The sequence below is a fragment of the Oxyura jamaicensis genome, chromosome 3 (genome assembly GCF_011077185.1).
Source record: "Oxyura jamaicensis isolate SHBP4307 breed ruddy duck chromosome 3, BPBGC_Ojam_1.0, whole genome shotgun sequence".
Taxonomy (NCBI): Eukaryota; Metazoa; Chordata; class Aves; order Anseriformes; family Anatidae; genus Oxyura; species Oxyura jamaicensis.
Genome location: NC_048895.1, coordinates 112,424,278 through 112,451,883, shown reverse-complemented (window position 1 = coordinate 112,451,883; position 27,606 = coordinate 112,424,278). Strand labels below are relative to the sequence as shown.

The 27,606-nt window shown below is 43.6% G+C and overlaps 3 protein-coding genes across 4 annotated transcripts; 2 read left to right on the top strand and 1 right to left on the bottom strand.

Moving 5' to 3' along the window:
• Window positions 1-909: 909 nt before the first annotated feature.
• ANKRD66 (ankyrin repeat domain 66) lies at window positions 910-24,891 on the top strand. Of its 2 annotated transcripts, XM_035321960.1 has the most exons (6): window positions 910-1,055; window positions 1,148-1,388; window positions 1,812-2,040; window positions 8,433-9,708; window positions 10,341-10,364; window positions 24,879-24,890. In XM_035321960.1, the coding sequence occupies exons 2-4, from the start codon at window positions 1,250-1,252 to the stop codon at window positions 8,611-8,613; spliced, it is 549 nt and encodes a 182-aa protein (XP_035177851.1). In that variant the 5' UTR covers window positions 910-1,055; window positions 1,148-1,249; the 3' UTR covers window positions 8,614-9,708; window positions 10,341-10,364; window positions 24,879-24,890. The 2 variants fall into 2 exon arrangements, with proteins under 2 accessions (XP_035177851.1, XP_035177852.1); XM_035321961.1 differs by lacking the exon at window positions 10,341-10,364 and having other exon boundaries at window positions 8,433-9,066; window positions 24,879-24,891.
• On the bottom strand, window positions 12,174-13,127 carry LOC118164488 (taste receptor type 2 member 9-like). The gene has a single exon (XM_035322032.1). The coding sequence runs from the start codon at window positions 13,125-13,127 to the stop codon at window positions 12,174-12,176; it is 954 nt and encodes a 317-aa protein (XP_035177923.1).
• Window positions 14,857-27,096, top strand: LOC118164435 (meprin A subunit alpha-like). Its single transcript, XM_035321962.1, is given in 13 exon segments — window positions 14,857-15,034; window positions 15,149-15,200; window positions 16,922-16,962; window positions 17,048-17,123; window positions 18,009-18,126; window positions 19,131-19,306; window positions 19,513-19,734; window positions 20,618-20,771; window positions 23,444-23,481; window positions 23,484-23,654; window positions 23,918-24,391; window positions 24,555-24,728; window positions 26,699-27,096. Coding segments are annotated over 13 exon segments (1,815 nt in total). The 5' UTR covers window positions 14,857-14,959; the 3' UTR covers window positions 26,743-27,096.
• The last annotated feature ends 510 nt before the right edge of the window (window positions 27,097-27,606 follow it).

Genomic DNA, 27,606 nt, shown 5'->3' with positions numbered 1-27,606 from the left:
TCTCTTTCTCTTTCTCTTTCTCTTTCTCTTTCTCTTTCTCTCTCTTTCTCTCTCTCTTTCTCTCTCTCTTTCTCTCTCTCTCTCTTTCTCTCTCTTTCTCTTTCTCTCTCTCTTTCTTTCTCTCTTTCTTACCTCTTTTTCTTTTTTAGCAGGAAAGCTGGATAAGAGACAGTGGTGTGTCCCTCCATCCTGGCATGTGTTTGGGATGTATATGGGAACCAGGAGCAGGGAAACAGCCCCATCTACCTCTGGCTCCCAGGATGCAGCCCCTAGGGTTGGGAACCTCCCTGGCACCAGCCTCTGTAAGCTCAGATGTTAGTCCTTTATAATGTACTCAGCATGGAAATTACACTCTCCCAAGCTGCAAGCTGTGAAAACTGCTCCATGAAGTAAATGTCAGTGAGGCAGAAACTGGATAAAGACCTAAAACTCTCCCAAGTTTTGGAAGGGGACAGGACTAATTGGCTCAAGACTAGCTGTTGATAAGGAAATATAAAATCTTTGCCCCCGTTGATTTGGCCAGACTAGAGAAAATATGGCAGCAGCTCCATCAGCAGGATGATGGGATCCCATAGGGATCTTTGCAAGCTGCTTCAGTGCCCTCCCAGCAAAGCAGCTAGAAGAGGTCTCCTCTTTTCATCGAAGCCCACGGCCTTGTAGGGGCCGAAGTTCTGCTTGTATGTCTTGATCCGGATCTGTTTTATGGGATTGGAAAGTGCATATCACAGCTATGGAGACGAGCTTTTTAAGCAACATGGCACAGCCAGGCTATTTGCACAAAAGAGCACAGAAGATACTCACCAGACTTTTCTTTCCTTACACTAAAATGCTGCCAATAACGAATCTGCAGCTCTGGCAAAGGGAGGAGCCAGTTTCCAGGGTAAGTGCGTGACAACAGATCGATGGCAATGTTTGGCCTGAGCTGGCTGCTCTTTAGCAACACTCTTGAGAAGTGCAACGTGGTTTTGCCTACGAGTCCTTTACATGAAGGGCCTCACTTTGCTCCAGATTTCCATGACTGTAAACTAAACGTCACCATCAGTCTGTGATCTCTGGTTTAATAACAAAAACTTTTTCTTCCTCTCTCATTTTTTTTTTTTTGGATAAATCCTGGTTTTTCACAATGTGTGTCTCGTTTTTAATCCAGACACTGCCTGACCTGGTAAAACTGCGTTAAGACGAGTGGAGCTGATGCATCAACAAACATCTAAACATCGCCCTTTACCAGATTTTTTCTGACACGTGCAGCATGACGGAGCTCCACGAAGCCGTGGCTGTGGGGGACTACGACCTGGTGAAAGAGATTTTGAGGAAGGGGCGCTGCGACCCAAATCGCAAGGATGTGGACTGGAACGACAGGACCCCGCTGCACTGGGCTGCTGCGAAAGGTAAGGGAACCTCTGCAAACCGTGTCCTAAAAGGCATCACAATTGTAGTTGTCTTGCTATGATAGCAATTAGTACTGGAGATCGTCACAGTTTGTATCAATCCCTTTGTCCTTAATGAGGAAAAAGAGAAAGACAATATGATTTTAAACAGGAACTTGAGATGCACCACTCAAAAAGTAGCAGAAAGCTCCTTGTTTTTATTGCTGTTCTTTTTGTAAAATACTTCTGGAAGCAGTCTACTTTGGAAAAAAATAATCAGCATTTTCCAACAAATATCATTTATTTGATACATAAAATGGCCAGGCCACAGGTAAAACATGACTGGAGGGAATCATGACCAAGTGTGTGGCGAATGTCTCCTGCAGCCTGAAGGCATAAAGCCTCATTTTGGTGCTTTTCTCCCCATTTTTCTCTCTACGCCAGGGCAATCAGAGATGGTTAAGCTCCTTGTGGCTCACGGCGCCCGGCCCTGCCTGAGGAGTGACGTGGGCTGGACCCCAGCTCACTTTGCGGCCGAGTCGGGCAGACTGGGCACACTTCGTACCCTTCACTCCCTGCATGCGGCCATGGATGCAGCAGACCTCTTCGGCGACACTCCCAGGAGGCTCGCAGAAATCTACGGGCACAAGGAGTGTGCCAAGTTCTTAGAAACGTGAGTAGTGGTAGCTGTTCCCAGCACGGTAGGCAACGATGATCCTGAGTGCCCTATATAGGGCCAGAATGAATATGAATGCATTATTCATCTTTCTGCCTAAACCTGTCAAAGCTGTTGAGAATTAGGTTGGAAATGAGGAGACATTTCTTCTCAGAAAGAGCAGTCAGGCATTGGGACAGGTTGCCCAGGGAGGTGGTGGAGTCACCGTCCCTGGGGGTGCTCAAGGAAAGGTTGGGTGTGGTGCATAGGGACATGGTTCAGTGGGTGACAGTGGTGGTAGGGGGATGGTTGGACCAGGTGATCTTGGAGGGCTTTTCCAACCTTAATGGTTCTGTGATTCTCTGAATACACAAAAAATAAGCAAATGCAGGTCTTTGTCATGGAGAAGCCATTGGGAAGTCTTTTCTTATTGCATTGCCTTCTATGGTTTGCCTTGGTATGTTTTCAGAAATGTTACAACTTCATGACATCATTGTTTTTGTAAGGATATTACAAAGCGATTATTGAGCAATGGAAGTGAAAGGAAGAACTAACAATGCCACAAATATTAACCTCTGAGAGTGGTGAACACTGACTGCACAGGTTAAATTGTGTAAGAACCCTTTACCAGGTAATTATAGTGTTTGTACAGGATTTGTAGTAAAAACTGACACACTTTTTTTTTTTTTTTTTTTTTTTCTTTTTTACATAGGTATTGAAAATTATACCATTTAATCTGTTACCATTTAACCCTTATAGTTATCATTGTGGCATCATATGCAATTAGTATTAAGCTTTTAATAGTTCCAAATAACCAGTTGTGGTTTTCAGCTGACATAACCCCGCTGATCTGGCTCAAAATTATTTTCATCTGTGTGAATCTGTATTGAAATAGATCTCAAGCCTCAGTCTTGGCAAATGTAACTTCAGCTAATGGAACAAGTCTGTTTGTTTGTTTGTTTTGGGTTTGTTTTTCTGATAAACTTGATTTCAGAGCGTTTTACAGGACTCTACAACATGCCCAGTAGGGACCCCTAGGTAAGAGATCCCATTCATGTTTCCCTGAGTGCCACGGCTGAGAGCACCCAAAGGCTTTTCCTCCCCTGAGGTTTTCTCTGATTTTGCAGCCCTGCCATAGTTCGTAACTGGAATCTTTCTTACTGTTGTGATGTTCTCAACACTGCTTTGGCACCATATAAATCACATATGCACACATATCCAACCCAAAGTCTCCAGCTTGCCTTGAAGACCACATACAAACCACACGCACAGGTCTGTGGTGCAGATTTGGTGCTGACTGTCCTCTTTGCCAGGCCTCTTCCCTCCTCTCCACCTCCCAGGCTCAGGGCTCCCTGTTGCCACATCCCCATCATTGAGGAATTCAGTACAGGTGCTGCAACGTTCAAAATCAGGCTGTGCAAATGTCTGTGATGGCCAGTCCTCTCCAAGCATCACCTTTCATGAACCCACATAAACCTGTACATCGGTACTGTTAGCTTTCTGCTGTACTTCTGCAGCTTATCGGATCCTGCTGAAGTGCTCCTTCCCCCCTTTCTTCTTGACACAGCATCAGTGTCCTCCCATAGGTAGGGACACCCAAACTGTGCCAAACTAGCATGCCAATAACTTTGTAGGAGAGCCACACGTTCATGTTGCTAAGCTCTGGTTATTGTGGAAGCAGATGCAACCTTTGCATGTCACCTGCCCATCCCACATCTATCCTAATGCTTTCATCTTAATGAGGATTTTCTCTTTATACTGTTCTTGTATCTTTGCTTGTGTAGTTTCTGTACCCAAACAGGTAAATACTGCAGACTTGTTCCCCTCGATGAATCATTTATAGCAAGTGACTCCCAGTTCAGCTGCTGTCATGTTTACACTAACCTCACCACGAACTCCTGTTTATCGAGTTCTGCCAAGGGCGTAGAATTTGCTCCACACTTGGCTGTGCCCCAGAGCCACTGCGGTGAGGTGACAGCAAGGGGGGGTTGCCTGGATCACACCGATGGGCAATGCCCACTGCAGGCAGAGGTGTCTGCATGGCTGGGGAGGCAACTGGAAGAATGACTGACAGGATGATTGATGGGATGATTGACAGGATGATTGATGGGATGATTGACATCCAGTCTGAGGCAGCAGATGAGGAGAGAGGCAACTCATGTAGCCTAAGGCAACTCATGTAGCTGGTGGATGGTTTTCTGAGGTGAATGTCTAATTTAGGGTGGAAAAAATGAGTAGTTGTCTTTCAGAGCCATGTGCTGGTCTGACTCGCCCTGTGGCCATGCACAGCTCAGCCACGAGTGTGGCTAGCAGGAGGAAAGGGTGTGAGTGCTCATGGTGTTAAGCTACAGCAAAGCTGCAAAAGGTTTGGTGACCAGGGTGACAGGCTGTGGTTGTGACACGGAGGAGGTGACAGTGCAGTGCAGCGAGATGAACCCAGTGTCCCTTGGGGGACTCAGGCAACCAGACCAAGCAGGGCTGCAAATCTCCCACCATGGAGACCTCAGAGAGGTGCAGGACTAAGGGCTGTGACTACTTACAAACCAGAAAGACTCTCTGAATGCCTGTGCCTTGGACAGTTTGTAATGTACAGTCACTGCACAGCAACAACACAGCCTGTGGGAAGCCAGAGCAGCCAAAACTTTGTCGATGGAGTTTGGGAGCCATTTTTATAAGCCCAACCTCTGTAATTTACAGCCACAGTGGAAGTGTTCACCCTCAGGTAAACCTGAGGTTTATCTCCTCACATCAGCAGATAGAGTTAACTAGGATGAATTACTGGTATTTGTAGTGTAATCACAATTACCTTCTGCTTCTGCAGCTGTGCAGAAGATCCCTGCAGATGTGCAGAAGATCCCAGTGGTTATGTCCATTTCCAGGCATTGCTAAAGCCCTGGCAGGAGATGGGCAGTACTGCTGTGGCTGCAGACACAAAATGAAGTTTGTGTGTGCATGCTAATGCTGTGCAGCACAGAGTAGATCTGTCCTCTAGTCTCCATGTTGACTGCATTGGGATGTAAATGTGAGGAATATTTTGTTACACAGCATCACTGTCAGCCTTGAATATTTGCCTGTCATGTAAAAAGGTATGAAGAGAGAAAAGTCGATTTATAGAATAACAGCCTGAGGAGCTGTGTGAAACGCAGGGCTGGAGTGCATATCTAAACAGTGAGAGGAGCATCCAAATCCTTCCTAAATCCCTTTTCATCCTTCTCTGCCACCACTACCATGCACCTTGCATGCTGGGTGCCTGCCCGTGGTGCTGCTCTCTGCATGAACACACACTTCTACATGTGGCCAGAGTGACTGCTCTGTGCTGAGGGCTGTTTGCATCCACTTGTAAATATTACATATATCAACACGTTAATATTATTAACACACAAATATTAGGAATATTCTGCTAAGGAGTATCTGCACTACTCGCTGAGGTTTGCATGGACATGCAAAGTACTGAAACCAGCCTTCAAATGCAGAGCTGCCTCTGAATAACAAACATGTAATTTGCATCAGGTTTATTAATTTTTTCTGCACCGTGGCTTTACCTTGGATGCTTTCGGAGCTGCTGGGAGCAGCGCCAGGGCAGCACTGAGACCTGTGGCCCACGCCTGCTGCCATCCTGCCTGCAAAGAGCCAAGAGTCCAGACTGCAGCAGAGGCTCCCTCTAGATGAGTCCAGGGCACATATATATACGTATATACATATATATACGCACAAACCTATGTACTAAACCCACGCTGTGCAGCACATCTCTGTGAAGAGCTGCTGGCTTTCCTCTGTGCTTTCAACTGGGACACCCCAGCACAGATGTGAGGGTGCCGCTGTATGGCAGAAAAACAGTTCTGTTTTGTTTTGTTTTCAGATATTTAGCAGTTTTTGTTTTCAGATATTTGGCAGAGCATCAGGGCTCCATAAACAGTTACAAAACCAGAACTCTGCAGGGAAACAAAATGGTTTGCCTGCTCTGAGACAGGCCTTACAGCTATATTTAGCGTTTGCTGTAGCCTCACTTTGACTATTGTGTGCAGTTCTGGGTTTCACAAGATAAAAAGGATGTTATGGTCCTTGAATGCATCCAGAGGAGGGCAATGAAGTTGATAGAAGGGCTGGAAGGCATGTCCTGTGAGGAGAGGCTGAGGACACGTGGGTTGTCCAGTCTGGAGCAGAGGAGGCTGAGAAGCGGCCTCCTGAGGAGGGGAATGGAGAGGGAGGTGCCAGACTCTGCTCCCTGGCTGGGCATTAGGAAAAAAAATCTTTATTTTGAGAGTAGTCAAAGACTGGAACAGGCTTCCTAGAGAGGTGGTTGTTGCCCCATGGCTGTCAGTGCTCAATAGGCATTTGGACAATGCCCTCAGTAGTAGGCTTTAACTTTTGGGCAGCCCTGAAGTGGTCAGGCAGCTGAATTTGATGGTCTTTGTAGGCCCCTGCCACCAGAACAGGTGTTCTTAGACCTGGGTGAGGTGCCAGTGTGTGGGTGATGGTGGCAGGGCTGCAGGGACTCTGTAAGGAGATGTTGGGGCTGCCCCATGATGACACAGATGGGTCCAGCCAGCCCCAATGGCCTACAGGGCCCAGCTAAGCCCCTCAGTGAGGCTGGCGGTGCCTCTGGGGAAACATTTTTTAAAAGGGCAAAAATGCTGCCCAGCAGTGGTAAGGAACAATGTGAGTGACACAGCCCTGCAGCCCCCCAGGGCAGTGCAGCAGGAGGGCAGGAGGTGCTCCAGGCAGGCAGCACAAGTTCCCCTGGGGCCTGTGGAGAGGCCCCTGGTGGAGCAGGCTGTCCCCCTGCAGCCCATGGGTCCCACATGGAGCAGATCTCCACGCTGCAGCCCGGGAGAGGAAGAGGTGTAAAAGAGCATCTGGGTGGGTGTCTGGCAGCTGCCAAACGTCAGCCCACCACAGTGGCCCCTATTTTTTTCAGTACTGTCTCATGCTAACCACTATGGTGAGAAAGAAGAGGTGTGAGTCTCTTCTTTTGCTGGTTTTGAAAGATAAATGTTTTCCCTGTCAGTGACTCTGACATGAAGGATAGGTATATTCATTCTTCTAAAATTCCTCACTGCCAACAAAATGCAGAAAGTAGCTGTTTGCTAATTGGGGTCACTTTTTCCTAAGGTTATTGACTGTGTTGCTGCCAGGCTTGTGTCAAGATTGTACAGAGAAAATTAACAATATGAAAAGTATTTGAAAGCTGTGATTAAAAAAAAACATAACTAAGATAATAAAAACAAACAAATGTATTTTTTTTTTCCCCGAGAAACATATTCATTTTGGTATTGATTAAAGTGTTTTTAAATTTGCTTTGCTTGTTTGCAATGAAGTGTAATGAAATTACACTTGCCATTTCAAGACTGTAGGAAGTCTTGAACTATAATGAAGTATGCTTATTTTCAGGTTTCCCGCTTGTGCAGTGTCATTCAGTGAAGATATGGTACTGTGTGTGTTTAATAGAAAATATACAAGTATCCTGAAAAAGGAGAGCTTTTATAAATCACAGGCCAAGAACAAACTCACTGCTGAGCGGGAAATACCAGGGCTGGGCTGGATGATGGCTCACTATCTGAAATCCACATTTCACACACTTGAAATCATGGCAACAACTTGAAAGACACATGTCAAACTCCCAGCAACCAGAATAAAGTTGTGAATTATCTGTACATGAAGATACAGGGCTAGAGAAAGTGGTATATTTTGCATAACTTAATGTTTTTCCATGCAAAATTTGAACCTTTACAGACAGCCTTAGACAGCAGTGACATTGCTTGATGTTAGTTATTATTTTAAAAGCAGATATAAGTATGAATTATCAAGTTTAAATCTGCTTTTGTAGGCAAATTTTAGCAAAATTTTAGGACTGAATTGCATTAAGATTAAGTATTTGTGAGGTTAAAAGATCATCTGTAAAGAATAACTGTGTCCAAATTCTCCCAAATTCCAGTGGTCTTCAGATCTGATGTTTTGGCACTAAAAATTTCTAGTACTCATGAATGAGCAGTACAAAAAATTAAAAAAAAAAAAAAAAAAAGAAATGTTGTGGTTGCTGTGAATTAAATTGCGGTGTACAATTGCATTACAATGTGCTTAAGTCTTTTTAACAGCATACAAATTGGCAAGATCAGTCTGAGAGCTTTGCATTAATTGTGTAAAATTTGTGTTACAATTGTGTTTCCAATGACTACAGCGTGAATCTCACCATAGATCCTTACCAAATGTTTACCACTTCAATCCATATGAATACCTGGTCACTTGGGGTGATGAATCCTGTTGGATTTGGGATGACCCTGAGGATATTCTCATGGATTGCTGGCAATAGTGTTTTGACCATGCTCTGTTACTGTGGACGGGCTGCTCATCAGTGGTGTTGACACTATGTTGTGCTGTTTTTGAAGATAAACTCTTGCTTTCTTCCCCAGAGCAGAGGTGGAGAGCAGAAACTACCGCAGGATGGCAGCAATGAAAGGAATCCCCTTGGACCAGAGAGATGAAGACTGGGAACTCAAGAAGGAAGAGTTTGAGAGAAAATCATCATATGCTCGGCAGAGCTACACAACCTCTGCTCAAAAGAAGAACCAAAAGAAAATGGGGAAGCAGTAGCGTGCCCTGACTATTTGGTGCCACTGAGAACTTACAATGAAGAGCAAAGACACTGGCAGACCTCAGATGCAGGGTGAAATATGGATGAACATCAAAAGCAGCTGGCCACAAGAATGCATCTTTATGATGTACTGTAAATTTTGTTGTTCTTAGGGAGAAGGTAGGAGTGCTTCTGTCCATCTGTGTGTCTATATGTATCAGACCTCAAATATCAGAAAACTGCAGAAGATGTGTAATATACAAATATTGTAATTCACTGAAATATGTATGTATTTATAGAAATGACAGCAGCTACCCATACTGCCTGGGAGGGAAATCTTTTTGTTCCTATTTGACTGAGGAAAACACCTGAGACTAGAGTTCTGCTCACTCTAGTGATGTCCATGCCCTTTGCTTGTTTGCTTCTGGTCCTGAATCAGCCGGGGGGTATTTAGGGGCTCATAGCCTCTGGTGGTACCTTTGGCAGTGGGACATATTTGCTTCTTCTGGTTGCAGGGGACTCTGATGTTGACCTTTTACTGGATATGAGTCTAACAGCCTATATCTACCATTCTTAGTCCAGCAGAAGGGAATATGTTCTCCCTCGTTACTGGTTTCAGACATTTGTGACTGCCAGGACAGTTAGAGCACTTCCTTATTTTTAGCAGTGCCCCCAGCCATTTTTATATCCATGTTCACAGGATTCCATGGAATCACTCCTGAGCTATTCCTCTTTCATCCCTTACCCTTATCAAAAATGGTAAAAGCATTTTTAAACTATTTTACTTCTTGATTGCAAAAAATATTTGGAATTTGACCCCAGGCAGTTTTTCATGCCAGCACTGGGCAGCCATTCATACTGACCTCTGACACCTACGTGTCTGCTTTCCCTCCCCTTATGGGACTTCCAGAGGTGGAAGAAAGTATCTTCAGTGTGGTTTGCTGGAGCTGCATTTTTCTCTGTGTGGAAGATGTTATTTTTGCCTGCTGAGCATTGTGGTATGCAAGATTTTGAGGGGTGATGTGACATGGGTTGTAGGGAGTAAGGACAATCTGTGGTCTTTTTGTGAAAGAGATTGGGACTTCATGTTAAAGGATCAACTTTGTGAGCAACATGTGAAATGTGTTCATTTGATTCGTGTCAGTATGGAACAATGCTAGGGCCGCATGATGAAATATAACCTTCTATTTAAGAAAAAAAGACTGATTAGTGTACATACTTCTTGTATCATGCAAAGGAACGGTCCAGCAATTTGTGTAAATAGAGGGCTTGAAGGGCGAACATTGAGAACTCTAGTCTGGGAGATAAGAGGACCAGGGTGTTTTTTTAGGAAACTGCTGACTTTTGCATGGGACGCTGCACAAGCCTCTGATATCCGGCAAAGAGATCCACCAAATAAGGAGAAAGGGGGAGTTGAAGGACGACCGAAGGACAAAGCCTGGGAGGAAGACTATGAGCCTTCAGCACAAGAGACCCCCAGAAAGACCACCAGAGACTGATACGCATGCGTCCGGAGAGCGCTTGGATTCTGGGAACTAATTATAATAACCCTGCCTTTTCTAGGAATAGTGATGAATATGTATTAGTGTAGGAGCATAAAAATCAGCCACCTGATGTAACAGGTGTGCGTCTTGGTGGAGCAGAGATTCCCAGCGCACCCAGCGCTGTTTGCTTGCCTCTATTCGCTTAATAAATTACAAACTTTAATTAGAATTCTATTTGGGACTCAGTCATTTATCACAAACAGCAGGAAAAGAAGGGAAATATGGTGGTGCCCACCTCTTCTGGGGGATGTGGGTGGTGCAGTGTCTCCTGTTGTGGAACTGGACTCAGTAGGGTTTGGCATCTGGTCTGAGAAGTGCAATTGCAGCTAAAGGCAAACAGCTAAAGGCAATGTGCTCTGAATGGCTAATTTTGACCAGACGACTCAGGCCATTTCTTTCTTTTTAGCAGAAGGCGATGAATGTAAATTTTTTTTTTTTTATTTTTTTTTTTTGCCTTACTAGTGCAGGAAAAGCCAGAAAAGAGTGAAAGCTAATAGTTGGTAAGAAAAAAATAATTATACTTTCTTCTTTATGTCTTTCCCTTTCATTATTGTGGGGATGGAGAGGAAGAGGGAAGGGAAAGTTCTTTGCCCATGGAAGAGGCAACCCTTAAAATTAAGAGCTTACAAACTAAGATTTTTGTCCTTCATTTCAGGTTTTCAAATTACTGTCCTGAGACCACTTATGTTCCCTGAGGAAAGCTGTTCCTCTGGATTGGTTTCTAATAGAGAGCATGTAGAAATCAGTGAGCCCTTCACACTGCTGTCCTACAGGATGACCGCATCTCCTTTATCTGGGGAAAAGGTCTGAGAAGCTTTCTGCTAGTATGAATGCATTATAGGTAGTCCTAGAAAATACAGCAGAGAGAAAGCTTGATTACTTTTTATTAGAGTGAATCCATGTCCAGAAAGCTTGATTACTTATTAGAGTGAATCCATGTCCAGCTGGGATGATGTTACACCTGAGGTGTAACACCTGAGGTGTAGCATCATGAAAAACGTTCTGCTTGTGCTGGACCTGTTTCACATTCAGCTCATCTGCTGCAATGCGTTGGCCTTCGCCAGCTCAGGTGCTCTCCCACTCCCACTTCTCAACAGGTGGGGGGAAGAAAATGAGATGTAAAAGCTCATGGGTGGAGATAATGGCGGGGAGATCGCTTACCAATTGCCATCATGGACAAAAACACTTTGACCTTGGGAAAATTAATTTATTAAAATAGAACAGGATAGTGAGAAACAGAAAAAAAAAATCTTCCCCCACATCACTTTTTCCCAGGCTCAGCTTCACTCCTTCAGTCCCAACTCTTTGGACCCTTCCCCTCCGAGAGGCACAAGGGATGGGGCATGAGGGTTGTGCTCAGCCCATAACATATTGTGTCTGCCACTTCTTCCTCCTCACAGCCCTCCAGGGGCTGCAGCATGGAGATCTGCTCCGATATGGTCCTTTACAGGCTGCAGGGGAACTTCTGCCCAGTGCCTGGAGCACCTCCTGCCCTCCTGCTGCACTGACCTGGGGTCCCAGGGCTGCTCCTCTCTCATCGCTCCTCACCTCTCACTGCTGCTGTTTTTCCCTCGCAGCTCTGATAAATAAGAGTGATTTACATATTCACCCACAGTGCAAGATAATTGTACAATTCTTAATATGACAAAGTGCACAGCCACAGCAGAAGTGATTTGTAAAACAAAACAGTATAAATATGTTTAGCTAAGTAGTTTCAATCAGCAAATATGGAAGTATCTTTAGGTACACAGTACTCTTACACTGTCATTCCCCTTTCACAACTAGCCCATAGACCAGATCTAAATTATTTTATTACAGTAAATTAACTCAAAGAATTAGTTAAATGAAATGATGATAATAATTTATTTAACTCATAATGATTTAATTCAAAGAATTGTAATGCAGTGTTCTTAATTTAGTTAGAGGAGATAGCACTTCTGCATCACCTGCTGGAGAACTGCATTAAAGATTGTGTGACTTGATTTTAAGAAGAAAATGTCAGAATTTTTCATGGGCTCCATCCGTTATTACACTTCCTACCTTATGCAAAGCTTGCACTTCACACAGGGCAGAATCCTCAGCACTATCTTTTCCAGTTTGGGGCTGCTGAAAATTAGAATAAGGGAATGAACAGCCGGAAAAGCATACTGGAGTACCAAAAAGAGAAACGTCACAGGGTTTTTCTCCCGACTGGTATAAATCATTGTCAAGATCAAACATATGAAGTTGATGCCGTAGATGAAGAAAAAGGACAGAAGAGCTTTCATGGCTTTGATGTGGGCATCCATGCTGAGATTCTTTGCTGAGCTTGTCTGCATCTTGCATTTGTGTCTCCAGAGAGAAAAGAGGAGGAGAAGGGCAGAGAAGATGACTATCATGAATGCTATGGAAAACCCAAAGCCACAGATATAAAAAATAGAGGAATATTGTTTGTTCATTTTCTCATTCAGTTTCCTGAAATATTCTAGGGAGGTGGAACTGAGGTTGCAACAGCTCACTTCATTGGTAATGTCCAAGACAGGGCTACACATGAGCAGGGACAAAACCAGTGAACCCAACAGCAGCCACGGCACAATCCTGTCAATTTTTACTTTCAGGTAGATGAAAAAGATGTGTCTGAAATTCGCGATTTTTATACAATAAAAAACATACAAGCAGGTAGAAACCCACAAGTTGGAAGAATTTGAAAAGCACAGAAGAGGTGCAAATATTCGAGGTACCCTGCTGATATAAAATTGCCAGTGAAAAATCATTGAAATAATGGTATATGCCCACGTCACACCCAGAAACCAAAACCTGGAACATCCCAGAAACAGCAAGATCTTCTCACTGGAGTTAAAGTTCTTCTTTTTAACCCAGGTAACACAGGACACAGCCACAATGAAAGCATTGATCCACATGCCAGCAAAAGCCTGAAGTGTGATGATGACTATAACGGCAGTATCGTATGCGGTGGCATTAAACTGCTGCTGAGAGTGGGAAGCTTCCATCCTGCACGACGGGTGGTGGAAACACAGGCTGCTGTGCCGATGCTCAGCACAGGATGGCAGATGCTGTTCCCTGAGCGTCACGTTTGGGAACGGGAGTTTTATAGGAGGTGGCAGGGGGCAGATCTCAGTGCTGCTCCTACTCAGAGTAGCACAGGTGCAGGAATGTAAATGTGGCAGATATTCCCTTACCTGGCATCAGTGCCAGTCTTCAGTATTTGAATTTCAGCCCAGAGGAGCTGTGTTTGGTGGCACAAACAATGTAGGTGCAGTTCTGCAGTTTTAATCTCAGAGGGCATTGAAATCTGTCTTCATTTTCCCAGTCGTAGCGCTTTAATCATAAGTGAACAGGCAGGTGGTAGGGGAAGGCAGTTCAGGATAAGGAGTAAATTCTTTTAAAGGCTTAAACTGAATCATATGAAGGAAAGGGGCAAACATAAGCACGAGTCCCTGTGCAAGGGTCCAAAACCCATATGCCAAGTACAGTCTCTTTTAGCAATGTGACGAATTTAGGGGATGGGACCGTGCTGTGCTCCCTCCACCCTGAGCTTCTCTCAAGCTTCCAAATGACTTTAGGTCCTGAAAACCTGTTTTGTTTTGCTTTGCTTTGCTTTGCTTTGTTTTCTACAAGCAAGTTGTGTAAAGCTCTTTAGAGCACAGACCTCCTATACACTTTGGGTTTGTGAAGAGCCGTCCCCATTGAGACCACAGTAACCAACCAGATCATGGCTGATGCTGTGATGTAAGTAGAAAAAAAGTTAAATCTCAACAAATAGCTATATAGCTAGAAGGAATAAACCACCATCATCTTCTCTTTTCAGAACGAAGCACCTGTCTTCTGGGGGATATAAATGCAAACACCGCTCACCGAGTATCGCTATCACATGCTCCTATTTGCATTTTTTTTTTTCACTAAGACCTAGCTACAGCATTAACCTGTTGGAATGTTTTTGCACAAGTAAATCTATATCCTGTCCTGCTTCATCCTGGCCTTCGTGGCTTCTGTCCACAGGGAAAGCCCTGGGTGGGATCCCCATGCAAAGCACTGGGAGCACATGGCTTCATGGGCACGTCAATGGGACCAAGCCAGGACCCCTCGTGGCACCCCTGTCCCGAGGGACAAAGCCTTTGAGGTCTCCTGAAGAAACCCAAACTAGCATGCTTTGTTTGAACTTCACAGCCAATGTTCTGTTGATTACAAAAATAACACTCTTTTTTAAATTAAAGATGACGTTTTACCCCCAAAATCACATATATAAAAGCTAAGTGTTTATGTGTTTGCATCAAGATGTCTCCAGAAATAAATAAAAACAAAATCCACCAACCAAACCTTTTTGTTAAAGTGAATTATTCATTCAAACTGCAAACCCTAAGCCTCTTGTCTTGAAGACGGTGCTGCTTCCGTTCTCAGCAGCTTCGTTGGCCTCATGTCAGGATGGGGTCAGGATGGTTTTTAAAGCAGAAAAAAAGTGAGGTTGCCTCTGAAGAAGTCACAGAGATACTGAAGAGTTTGATATCTCCCAAATGCCACAAGGGTTAATGTACCAAGACTAATTATTATGGGGAGGCAGATTGCTTATCAGTTTTTGCTTACGGCTACATATAAGATTAAAATCTGCTCTTCCTTTCAAAGTTCAACTTTTCTGATGGCTTATCAGTTCTTCTGAAGGTTAATCTCCCGCAGGACACTATATCTACATGGGCTGGTAGCACCAGATAGTCTTCCGAAATGGATCCCTGGAGGATATGTTGTTTCACAGCACTGGCTACCTGCTCCTTTGCCTTTACGGTATTCCCATCTTCTCCTCCGTTTTCTGGCTCGTGATCAGGGTGAGATGTCACTGCATTTGTCTGTGATTTTGAAACTGTGCTTTCTGTGTTTCAGATCCAAAACTCTGTTGATGACAGAGGTAAGGACGCAATGCTTTTATGTTAGTGGAAGATTATCAGTCATCAAGTGGGGAATTACACCAATTCATGTCGTCTAGTGACTAATTTAGGGATTTTTTTTTTTTTTTTCACAGTGTTATGTTGTTGATGGAGGGCTTAGAAAGGACATCCCAGAAATAAATTCAGGTAAGTCAGGACAGTAAGTAAGCAGAGTGCTGAGTTATTACAGAGCTCTGAGCTAGCTTTCGGGCAACTACAAGTCTGGCAGATGTCAGGGGTCTGAAAGATCCCTCCAATGTGAGCAAAGTCCAAAGGTGTGAGTACTGCAGGGTGGTTAAAAATGTGTGGGATGACCCCCAGCTCTTTCTGGGGGGAAGGCAGGAGACCTCCCTGTAGAGTCTGGTAGCAGTCAGAGAGGATGGCAAGGCAGGAACAGGGCATGGGGCAGAGGACAGAAAGGTCCATAAAGGTTGGTATTGGAAAGGGAAGATGGAAAGACCAGGAAATTTCCATAGGGCTAATTCTGTAGGAAGCCCAATACCTTACTCTTAAATTTGGAAACATACTCAACGGCTCAGCAGCCTCTGTGGTGGACCAAACCTGCACCAGCCCCTGCACTCTTCTGCCATACCACCACCACTTGGCAGTGGCTCTAATTCAACCTCTGTTTTGTTGATGTGCATTCATTGTAAGTGAGCTGCTGGGTTTCACACCACCAATGGCCAAGATATGAATCTTAAGTACCTTCAGCCCTGCTGCAGGGCTTCAGTGGTGTTGCCTTGAGAGAGTTTTCATTTCCTGGCATGGACTGTTATCTGCTCTATGCTCTGGGGTAGGTTTCCTCTGATTTGGCTGATAGAACAGAGCACACGGGACTAGATTATTATTTTTCTTCTCTCTGTATATATGTAAGGAGAATAAGATATTTCTATAACAAAAGGTTATAGAAATTTCTATAACAAAAAATTATAGAAATAGTTATAGATGAACTGTCTGTGCTGGGATTGTGCCTATACAAGGGCATGAAATAATTTTACACTGGTGGGATCATACAGTGGCTGGGGCTTGGACTCAAATTTGGACAGGGAATTTGGCACCTTAAAAAAAAAAAACATACAAAAGTATAAAATAAAAGTCTCAAGTGCTATGCCTTTAAAGCATGGACGATGTGGATCAGCTGCTTAAATCACAGGTGTCTGTTGCCAGTTCAAATCCATCTCATGTGGCACCCGTAGAAGGGGAAGAAGTCTCCCAGACTCCATATCTACCAGCCCATGTGGATATCTCGGATGCCCTGGTGTGTATCAAATGGCACCAGACACCTATGGTTAGGCAACTGGATGGCTGCATATGGATCTGAGACATATAGCACATGTATAGGGTAGGCATTTGGATTGAACTGCTTGAATCTGAGCTTAGTTCAGGCTCAGGTGTTTGAAAAACGAGGACGAACCCCTTCCCTCACCACAATCCTTGTCTTTCTCCTTTGATCTTATGAGCATCCCAGATGATTAGTCTAGGTTAGCCAAGTCATCAGGCTATTAGATGCCTGACTTCTGGACAAATCCCATTTCACCTAAATATCCACAATGCTCTGAAGCCCATGATGGGTTCAGGGTACAAGTCTAGGAAAAAGAGTAAAGTCTCCTCTGGGCAGGTGTTATGAAATGGTTATGGAAATCTTCATTCAGCCCCAAGTCCTCCTTTGGTGCAGGTGGCAGAATGGCATGCTGTAGGGTGTTGATGGCTATTTGTTGCCTGTTTCTGGGTGGTTGCTGTTTACAGAGAGATGGGTTGGTTGATAAGGCAGCCTCATGATAAATTGTGTGGTCTTTGAAAAAAAAAAACACCATACTGCAGTTCTTGATGTGTTGCTCTGATCTAAACGGTTGTTTATCTCCTTTCAGAAACAGGAAGGCAGCTTTTTGAGGGTGATATTATCTTACCGGTAAGTGTTGCTCATCTAAACTAACGCCAGTAAGAGTGTGAGCTGGGCTAAAATGTTAACATCAGTGCGTTAATATCATCCACAGCTGGAGAGGAACGCTCTAAGAAACAACTCCTACAGATGGAAATTTCCCATCCCCTACATCCTGGCTGACAGCCTGGGTAACACGGCTTTTTATTGTGGTAGCGTTGTATGGCTTCCATTATATGTACTCTGGTTTTGTACAGCTCTCTGGGCTGCTTTTGTTTCATTGGCTATTAAGTTATGCCCTGTTAATGCTATGTTTCTCTTGGCCAGACTGAGCGATGCAACTCTGCTCCAGCACATCTTGTTGTCACTGTGACAGTCCCAGTAATGAGCCTGATGCTAACTGAGCAGCTAATTTAACTAATATCAGTGTATCTGGCTGGGGTCTCCAGCTAATGGAGTCAGGAAATCCTAATCTCAAGAACATGTGTGTTAATCTACTGCATCCTTCATGCCTTATCTCTTCGTAGCAGTCTCAGCTCCAGTCCCAGTCCCTGGAAATCCAGATATTTTATAAATGAAAGCATTCAGAGCATTCTCCCTTCTTCTTTTCATCTAATTTTAGGTATTATTTAAAAGTTTGAACAATTCAGGTATAAAACGAATAGTAAAACAGTGTTAAAATCCTATGGGTCTCTCCTGTGTTTACCAATCCCAAGTTCAAAGTTTACAATACTCGACAGCTCAGGTAATACAATGATGTGCACTAAAAGTACAAAGAAAAATGAAAAATGCAAGCAACGCCTCAGATGTCCAAAATCCTGCTTTTATTTATTTATTTATTTATTTTCCATCTCATTCAGTTTATCTAGTAAAATTATTATCTTTCTCTATGGGATCTGACAAAATTACACTAGTCGGGGAATTCTGCTAACAGCCTTCTGCTCTTTGATCCAAGTAGATATTTTTATACATGTTCAGATTTCTAATGCATGCTTGTTCGTATTTAGAATTATAGATACTTATTATTTTGTAGAAGAAGTACAACTGTTCCTATTATCTACTGCTGTATCTTTCAGATCTGAATGCTAAAGGTGTTGTCCTGCAGGTGTTTGACATGTTCAGCCTGAAGTCCTGCATTGATTTCAAGCCGTACGAAGGGGAGCAGACTTACCTGAAATTTGAGAAACTGGATGGGTAATTCTGTATTAACAGCCTGCTTTGTACCACCTTGTTGCATCTGATTTTCTTCTAATGAGGAGACTTTGCTTTCGTTTTGGCTGTTACACAGGGCATAAATACCTGAGCCACATTTCTGTCCCAGAGCATATTCGCATTATGCTGGAACTAATGCAGACAGACTAACCAGGCAAAGGTGCTATCTGCATCTGATGTTCTCTTAATATAATATTTTATTATATATATATATATATAAATAAAATAATATGTAGTAATATATTATAATATATGTGTAGTATATTATAATTATTATATAATATACATCCTATAACACTATATTATAAATAATATATAAACGTATATATTAAATAATATATGAATTATTAATTATTAATTATATGTGCATAATATAAATATATCAAATATATTATATATTATTTAATATAACATTTTATAATAATTTATTTCCCTTCGTATCCTGGCTACTGAATTGAACCCCTTTCTTGGCATTCTTTCAGGGAAAACAATCTACTTCCTCCTGGTGTTTGTCAGGGGCAGGGGATGCCACCACTGTCTGGGCATCAGCACGGGACGTGCTCCTTGCTTTCAGGGGTCGAGCTGGGGTACCTGACCAAACTTTGAACCCAGCACCTCCCAGGCTCTGCATCTCACTGCGGACTGCCTTGGCACTCAGTGGGGAGGAGGTGACTCTTCCAAGCCATACACCATCTCGCCTAAAATAGAAGTCTAAAATAGGTCTGATGGCTTACATCCCTAATGCCTGTAACCATCCAGGGACTGTAAAGGTGCCAGGGAAGCTAACTCAGCAGGAGCTGCCAGCACTGTGAATGTCTGCAGTTAGGTGGGGGACCTCCCTGCTGGCTGGGTAGGACCATCAGGAAGCTGGGGACAACAGCTGCTGTCTAGAAATCCCATGTAGATTACCAGCTCTATTCACTATAAATACAAATCATATAAAATATTATGAAAATCGGTGCAATATCTCAGTCTTTGCCTTACAGGTGCTGGTCTTATGTGGGGGATCTTCAGAGGGGCCAGACGGTGTCTATAGGAGAGAGGTGTGACTACAAATCTATTGTGGAACACGAGGTCCTGCATGCCTTGGGATTCTATCACGAGCAATCCCGGACGGATCGTGACGACTATGTTCAGATATGGTGGGATGAAATAATTGAAGGTACAATGCAGGTCTGACACGCTCGGGGATTTTCTGTAGATGCATGCCCCTTTTTCACAATTCTAAAATGTCTCTGGTTGAGAATGACTGCCTAGTTGTTGACAACTGGACCATTATTTAGCCATGGGTAAAGCATTTTGAAATGGTGTTATGTGGTAAGTTTTATTTCTGGTCTTGCCTAATCATGTGCATATGTTTTTGTCTAGGTTTTGCATATGCCTTTGACAAACACAACGATAGTTTCCTTGATGATCTCAATACCCCGTATGATTATGAGTCAGTCCTGCACTATGGACCATATTCTTTCAACATCAACAGCAACGTCCCTTCCATTACAACAAAAATTCCTGAGTTTAATGAGATTATTGGGCAGAGGTTGGACTTGAGCAGGATTGACTTACTGAAGCTGAATCGCATGTACAACTGCAGTAAGTTCATCTTCTCACACATATACTTGAAAACCCTTTCTCAAGCTTCATGATTAACATGGATGGCGTCACATGAGAGGAGCAAGAACACTTCACTCTTGGAATCCTTTCATCACAGTGCTAAAAGAAACTATAGCTCTTATGCAGCAGTGAGCTCTATGGTGGCTGGATCCCCATGTCATTACAGAACACCATTTAAGTGAATCAAGAGTCTTTTAATAGCTTCTGTTCACTCAGGCTTTCCTGTAAGATTACTTGTAATAGTAACTGTTTCCTTCATGGATGACAGTCTCATGTTGTTGATGGTAAAATCTTCAAGCAATGAGAGTCTGAAATTAGGGCTTCTGAAGTCAGAGTACTTCAGTTTCCTTTTTCTGCCTATGTGATGTTTGATAGGACAACTGGTGTCAGGAGCATGAGTTGGGATAATCACGTTTCCAGCTTCACTGGCAAAGCATGAAAGTGAACATTACTGAGTTACTGTTAACATATACCTGAACATTTCCACTAGCTTCAGCAGAACTATTTCTGATTTACACCCTGAAGCGAGAAATTGGCTACAGAACCTAGTCCCAACAGGCTTAGAGAAAATGATAAATATCTGAAAGGGAGAACTGGCATGCAGAGGTCAAGGTGGTTCATGCAAGGAAATATCCAGCTTAGAGTGGGAAAAAGAGATAACGTGCTTCTTTTAGGGGAAAACATCATTTATGTGTGGTAACAGAGAGGTAGATGGGTAAGTCTGTGTAGTTTTCAGTTGTATTAAGAACATATTTCATGAATTTAAGTTCAGCAGGTAAGCACTCTGGAATGGGGCTAACAGGGCAAGGCTTTTTTGATATTAATGAACAACACATAACATATGTTACTCTGTTCTTGGCAGCTTCGAGCCTCACCTTCTTGGACCAGTGCTCCTTTGAATACATCAATATCTGTGGGATGGTGCAAAGTGGACAAGATGACGCTGATTGGGACCACACGTTGGGCAAGTCAGGAGAAGAAGACCATACTTTGTTGGGAAACTGTGCAGGTAACACGTGTTTTTTAGACTGTCATTAGAATTCACTGTGCTTTTATAAGATGTGAAAATGAAGATGGACAAAGGTAATTAAGTCTTTAGAAATACCCTACTATTAATGTTAATCAATATAGTCATGATGCTAAACATGACTCTTGAATTTTCAGATGGAAAGACTAATAATTTTCATATGAAATGCTTAACCCTTTCTTAAATCTCTTCTCTACATTGTAACATCATGAAGAAATGAGAGTTTGAGATTTAGCTGCTGCAAATTGGTAGCAGTTCCATTGAAAGTCAGGGATTCCCACCAGTTCGCCACAGCTGACTTTGGCGAAACTCCACAGAATTAAGGCAGATGAGACTCTCTTCCTTTTATACATATATCACAGTGTTTTGAGTTGGTTTTTGTTTTTTAACTGAAGCTAAGGAACACTTCCCCTTTGTACAGGAGTTCACTTCAGGCATCTTTGCATAAGGAAAGGCGTCTGTGCATAAGGAAATAAAACACAGACCTTGTTTATAAACAAATTCCAATATTGAAACCAGTCCGGGACCATCAAAATAGGAAGCTGAGTTTCAGCAGTGTGTCGTGGAGCAGGAAAAAACACCCCCAGGAGAATTCTTCATGTGAGGCGTGCTGCGTGATGCAGAGCTGCATCAGGAAGGTGGAGCTGCTGCTCTCCCCAAGCCTGTTCAGGCTGCACCATGCAGGAAGGCTGAAGAATTACCTGACAAACAACCCAGCAGTGATTACCCCTCTTCCGAGGACAGTGTTGCACGGGGTCCTTTTGATCAGGGCTGTGGCTCTGACTGCACTCACTTAAGCATATATTGAACAAAGATGAGCATATTGAGCTCTGCAGTATTTTGCTTACTGTCAGGATACAGGAGTTGTGCAGGGTCTGTTGTTTTCAAAGGCAGCGGGGAAAAAATTAGACGCTGCAGGGGTGTACCACATAGATAGTCCCCAAATCCTCTAGCAAAAAAGCTTCTTATGAAAGTCACAGACATGAGCCTAGCCTGTCTGGGTACAAGCGGTCACAGTTTGGCACATCTGCTTCCCAAAATGCAAGTTGTGGTTGCTCACAAAAGTCCCTCATGGTGCAAGAGGAAAAAAAAAATACCAAATAGAAGTGAAAGTCATTTCTGTGGGACTTGTTCCAAGGGAGGAGACTGCGAGAGATGGCTTTGGGAGGTCACAGATCATGTTTGTTGCCAAATGCTGTGTTTGGCTACATTCTGTAGATTCTTTGCCTATAGGAAATTTGCTCAGAGAAGGCAGGTAGCAGGCAGGGTGAGGGGATGTGGCTGCTCTTAGCCCACGTGTGGGTTTGTATCAGCCTGGGCGAGAGGGCAGACGTGCAGCCAGTGTAAGGCAGAATGCAAAACCCAGCACTTGGAAGACCCACTGTGCAAAATGAATCGGAGGCTGGCTTGCTGGCAAGCAAAGAGAAATTTCTTCCTTCTAGAGAAATGAGTCTGGCTGGCTGTTGCTCACTGGGCTGCTGCTTGCGGTTTGCTGACAGCGTGCGGGCTCTGGCTGTGTGATGGAGCATGTGGCAGAGGAGCTGACAGTGGCTTCCTGCTGCTCGTGGCTGCTGACAGACAGCTAACTGCTCGGCTTCAAGCAGGGGAAGGGATAAAGAAAGACGGTTTAGAGCTTAAGCAGTCTGCCTCATAAGTTTCCCAAGAATAAACAGGTCAGCAGTCAGTGGGGAATGGGGAGCTTGCTTCGAATGTGTAGAGGAACTGAGTGCAGAAGGCCAGCAGTGATGGGGGGAGCAGATCCAGGCACAGGAACACAGCAAAGATCAGCACTGGAGCTCACAGCAGCATCGGGCAGCAATTCCAGAGCCTTCTCCATGTGATCTCTGCTGCTTGCATCGTTTGGCTCCCAGATGGAAAACTGCAAACCCACAGGCACAGCCCCAGGGTCCTTGGAAATGCCCAGAGTGATGCAGCTGGAAAACGCATCCCCTGTAGGGAGGGGATGTGTTGAGGCTGTTAGGTGAAGCTGCCCAGAGTTGCTCAGTCACCTTCAAGAAGCTGATTAAAATTGGGATATAATGGCTAGGACTGATCCAGAGGTGGCCAACCTTTGTAACCAGATGGATCAGTGAGTCGGACGAGGTACCGCTCTGGCCCACAGATAGAACTGCAGACCAAATATGAAAGAAAGGAAATAATTATTATCAGTTCCTAACCCATAGAAGAAGGTAAATAAGGCTTTAGATGCTTTTATGGGGGAGTCTGATCTATCAGTAGAGGGATAACCAGGCACAGTTTCCAGGAAAGCTGCAGATTGAAGCTCTTGGCATGACAGGACCCTTCCAATGGATTTCTAGTTTGTCTTCCAAAAAATCCCTGGCTGAGTGAATTCACTTACATTGGCATGTTGACAGGACTGGCGTGTGTACAGTTAGTACTTCATTTTTAAAGAGCAGAACCAAAGGTGCACCCTATCTAATCAACCAAACTAGTTTACAAGTCATATTTCAATGCATTTTCATTTCAATACTGATTTGCAATGTAGGAAGAACTCTTTTCTATTGATTTTTTTTTTTTCATTTGAAAATAACTTTCTATTTCTGGCGATTGGAAACTGAACTAAAGTTTATCTAACACTCATTTCATTACTGAATGGATCAAAAAGTTTCATCACAACACTTTTTTGTGCTTACCTGATAGAGGATATTTCATGCGCTTCGATACAAATAGTGGACACGCTGGTCAGCAGCTCTTCTGGAATCTCGCATCCTTTATCCCAGGAGGAAAGAGAAATGCCTTCAGTTTTTCTACAGGTTAAATGGGAGTCCACAAGATAAACTAGTAATCTGGGTTAAGAAAGATGATGGAACAGGAAATGTTAGGAGGATGGAAAAGCTGCACACTATTACAGGTAAGTGAAAGTATTTTTTCATATCTGAAGTGCTGGCAAACATTGATGCAAGACAACGCTGGCATGCTTTATCATATGAAAGTGCCCAGTGTAAATCCAACCTTTATTTGCCTCAGTTGAGTAACTCCAGATTTAGTGACCATGAGAACAAAATGCATCACTCACCATCCAAACAGATCACAGGGAGCTTGAGGAAGACACAGTTTGATTTAGGGTCATGTGCTGGACTTTTCTTTCTCACATATATTTATTTTCCCCTTCAGCCGACGGAGAACATCACTGGAAATTGGCCAACATTCCCTTCAGTGTCCAAACCAAATTCCGCTACGGGTTTCAGGGCATCAGAGGAGATCCAGCCACGTCTGCAGGCGGGATTGCCATAGACGACACCAGCCTGATGGAGACAAACTGCCCCACCAACATCTGGCACATCAGGAACTTCACATCCCTTTTCAACAGGACATCAAAAGGCGATTACATCACGAGCCCCGTGTTTTACAGTTCGGAAGGCTATGCCTTTGCTTTGCAGCTGTATCCTCATGGAAGAAATTCATCACCCTACATGAACTACATGGGGATCACTTTCCATCTCTGCAGCAGTCAGAACGATGGCCTTATGGAATGGCCAGCTGGACACAGACAGGTCATCTTGTCTGTTCTGGATCAAGACCCTGATGTAATCCACAGGATGTCTCTCAGCCTTAGCTTTACTACAGACCCCAAGCAGCTAGTATATGGTAAGTCAGAGTGCTTCAGGGACATATATACAAATGCAGAGGTTTTAACAAGCTGGAGAAAAGTGATGAAAGCTGAGAGACAGAGCTAGATTTGTCCTGCATGTGACACTACTGCTTTTACTGGAGATTGGTTTTTAATTACTTGTATATTTTTGCACAACAGGCAGAAATGACACCCTGCAGTGGGACAAGCCATCTATCACTGGAAGTTTTTCTTCTGCCTGCAACAGTTATATGAGCCCAGGTGTTGGCTGGAATACATTCCTGACACACAGGGAGCTGAACTGGAAAAAATTCCTCAAAAATGATGATCTTTTCATTTTTGCTGATTTTGAAGGTAGAGTATCATATTATTAGAATCCCAACTGGAACAGAGTACGTAAATACTCTTCTGTTTGTAAGAGAGCCATAAAAGATGAGGGTGATTAGGAAACCTCTAGAGCCATCTATTTCAGGAACAAGACTTTTAAATGCCTAGTGATTTTAGGTGCCTGTCTTTTGAATACCTAGTACAAAGCCTTTTGGATAATTTTGATTCTCTAATCCCAGAAGATCAGATTTTCAGGACAGATTATAGTTCCATGTCTTGAAGATCAGCCTTCTTAATGGTGTTGCTATTTGCAACCACTCCTGTATCACTTTCTACTTAAGAAAATTGTGGTTTGAAAATGAAGTGGTTCTTTTTGGACAATGACAAATTGGCAGAAGGAGTTTTTGATCCAAAGCTTTCCTCCCGAGGCTTCAGTCTTTTCCAGGAATGTGTGCAACTGCTCTATCTGCCAAAGGAGGCAGGAAAGGGCAGAAAAGGAAAAAAAAACTGTCTGGTATAGGCAGCAGCCTGTTGGGCAGGTACCCACCTGAGAAGGCCAAAGGGATGGTACATGCCCAGGCCCTGTGACACAGTCACACCTCAGATGGCTGTGATCATCTTGCCTTACTCTAGGTGTCTAAAATGAACTTCCTGGACTCTCTGGTAGGTCTAGTAATGGGTACTTCTGGAGAGCAGTTAACCCATCCCAAGATAGTTGTGATTAACTACTCTCCTGATACGTTGATCTCCACTGGATACAAAGGGATCCATCACTAACATCACTCTTCTGATGTGCATTTCCTTCAGAAAATGTCAGTGCCTGGAAAGTGGAAACAGTATATAAGTAAACAATCATTAAACCAGATCTGACCCTGGCACATTGGTTGTAGCACTTGTCTGGGATAGAAGACAGCTGGGAGTATGCTGTGATGATCCAGAATCGCTCCAGGTGGCCAAAGGCTGTGAAAACCAGGCTTTGAACTTTTCTGGCAAGAGGATTTCTCCCTGGCTCTTCACAAAAAAAGACTACGCAAAGTTCTTGTTTTCATTCCAGCAGAGAATGGAAACACTTTTGAAACTGTGAGAGCTTTGGCAAAATGGGAAGGCTGCTTCCCGTGAATCTTTAACCAGGAACATGTGCCGCCTAATAAAAATGCAGAGGGCAGGCTACAGAAGCAGCATACAGCAGCATGCAGGAGGGTCCAGCCTGCCTGCAGGTTATGTAGGGCATTCAGTAACTCTTCCAAGTCCCTGTTAGCAACAACAAAAAGCAGCCAAGGCCCCATTGTATTTTCCCTGACAGCATTTTATACCAGGAGCAATTCACTGAGGGTTGTTCAGTCCCGCTGTGTGATACGGGTGCCAGTGCTCCTGAAAACATTTGCAGCTGCTAGGTGAAACTGTAGTTAATAAATTGAAAGCTTTGTTAGGAGATTGTGTTTAGCCTCCAATTACAAACTGGTTCAGCTTAATTTCTAGACATTAAATTAAGTATGTTCCAGTCTAAGTGTGCAGTCTTTGGTTTTCAATAGTTGTTTTGACACCAGGGGGCCTAAAAGCTCAGGGGCAGTGTTACACTGCCCTCTGATGAAAGTTGGAGGTAGTCTCTGTATAACCACTGAGGGTCTACCCCATGCCTCCCAATTCACAGCAGGCCTTTCTCCCTATCTCCTCACCTCCCAGCCCTGTTTCATATCACCTCTGGCCCAAGCCCTCTACCCTCTCGCCCCAGTCTCCTACAGGCCAGCAATCTCAGGATCCCCTTGAGAAGGGCATGGAGTAGAGCTCCACGCTCGCCTGCTGCTCTCTGACATTCCAGTTTCCCCTCCCAGCTGCCTTGCTGGGTGCTGCTGCAGCCTCTGGAGTTATTTGGATGAATTATTGTTGCTTCTTTACTTGGCCCCAAAACTAGCCTGAAAGTCAGCCCAACACAGCTGATAGAACTGTGCTATGCACTCCATGCATTGAATTCATACCTTTCCTTGTCTTTTCTGCAGATCTCACTCCTCTGATTACAACTGAAGTTACAGTCCATCCTTGAAGTGCTCTCAGCCTCTTCACTACAAGTACAAGCAGTCATTCATGACAGATAAAATATATTACTTCACCAAACACCTATATTCTGTGGCTTCTGTATTTTAAGACTTTGAACTATGCATCCCTGCTAGTTTTAAGACCCACACACTCCCTGCAGATTAATTTGGCCCAAGCAGAAAATTGATCCTCAATTATATCCAGTCTTTTTTCTTCCTAGGTTTCATTCTGTTTATTTTCACTGTTAGCAATGTTTCATTCCCAGTTCCTGAGTCTGAAGTCTCTCTGTTCAACCTTGTCTAGCCAAAATCATCAGTGCTTAACTTTCCAAGATTCTGTTCCAAGGTTTCCCTTCCTTCCCCATGGCCATTATGACTTCCTTAGGTCCAGCTTTTGATAATACTCACAAGTATTCATCTTGTTTGTTTACTGCTTAAAGAACAGCATGCTTCTCTACCTTCATCTGTGTCTGGACCCAATTCAACATTATTGAGAAGTTTTCATGAAAGCAGAATGGAAATTTGGTTGGATCAAGGGGTGAATTTGGGGATGCATATGTTGTGCACACAAGATTATACTGCATTAGGATAACCTGAGATGGCTGCATAACCATCGTCCTGTATAAACTGAAGAACATGCCTGTAGAATGACTTACCTTTAGACATACTCCTTAGTTTCTTGGATAGAGCTGAAGTTAAGGAGACTCAAAACTGATTGTTTTTCAGACTACTTTGATTTTGCTTCAGGTTTTTGTTCTTTTCTCATGCCTTGCCACATAGCTACATATCACAGCCATTGTGCTCTGTTTTGATTCTCTTTGCTCGTCTGTGGAAAGTTTTTACATGATGTATCTTGGGACATGCTTCTCATT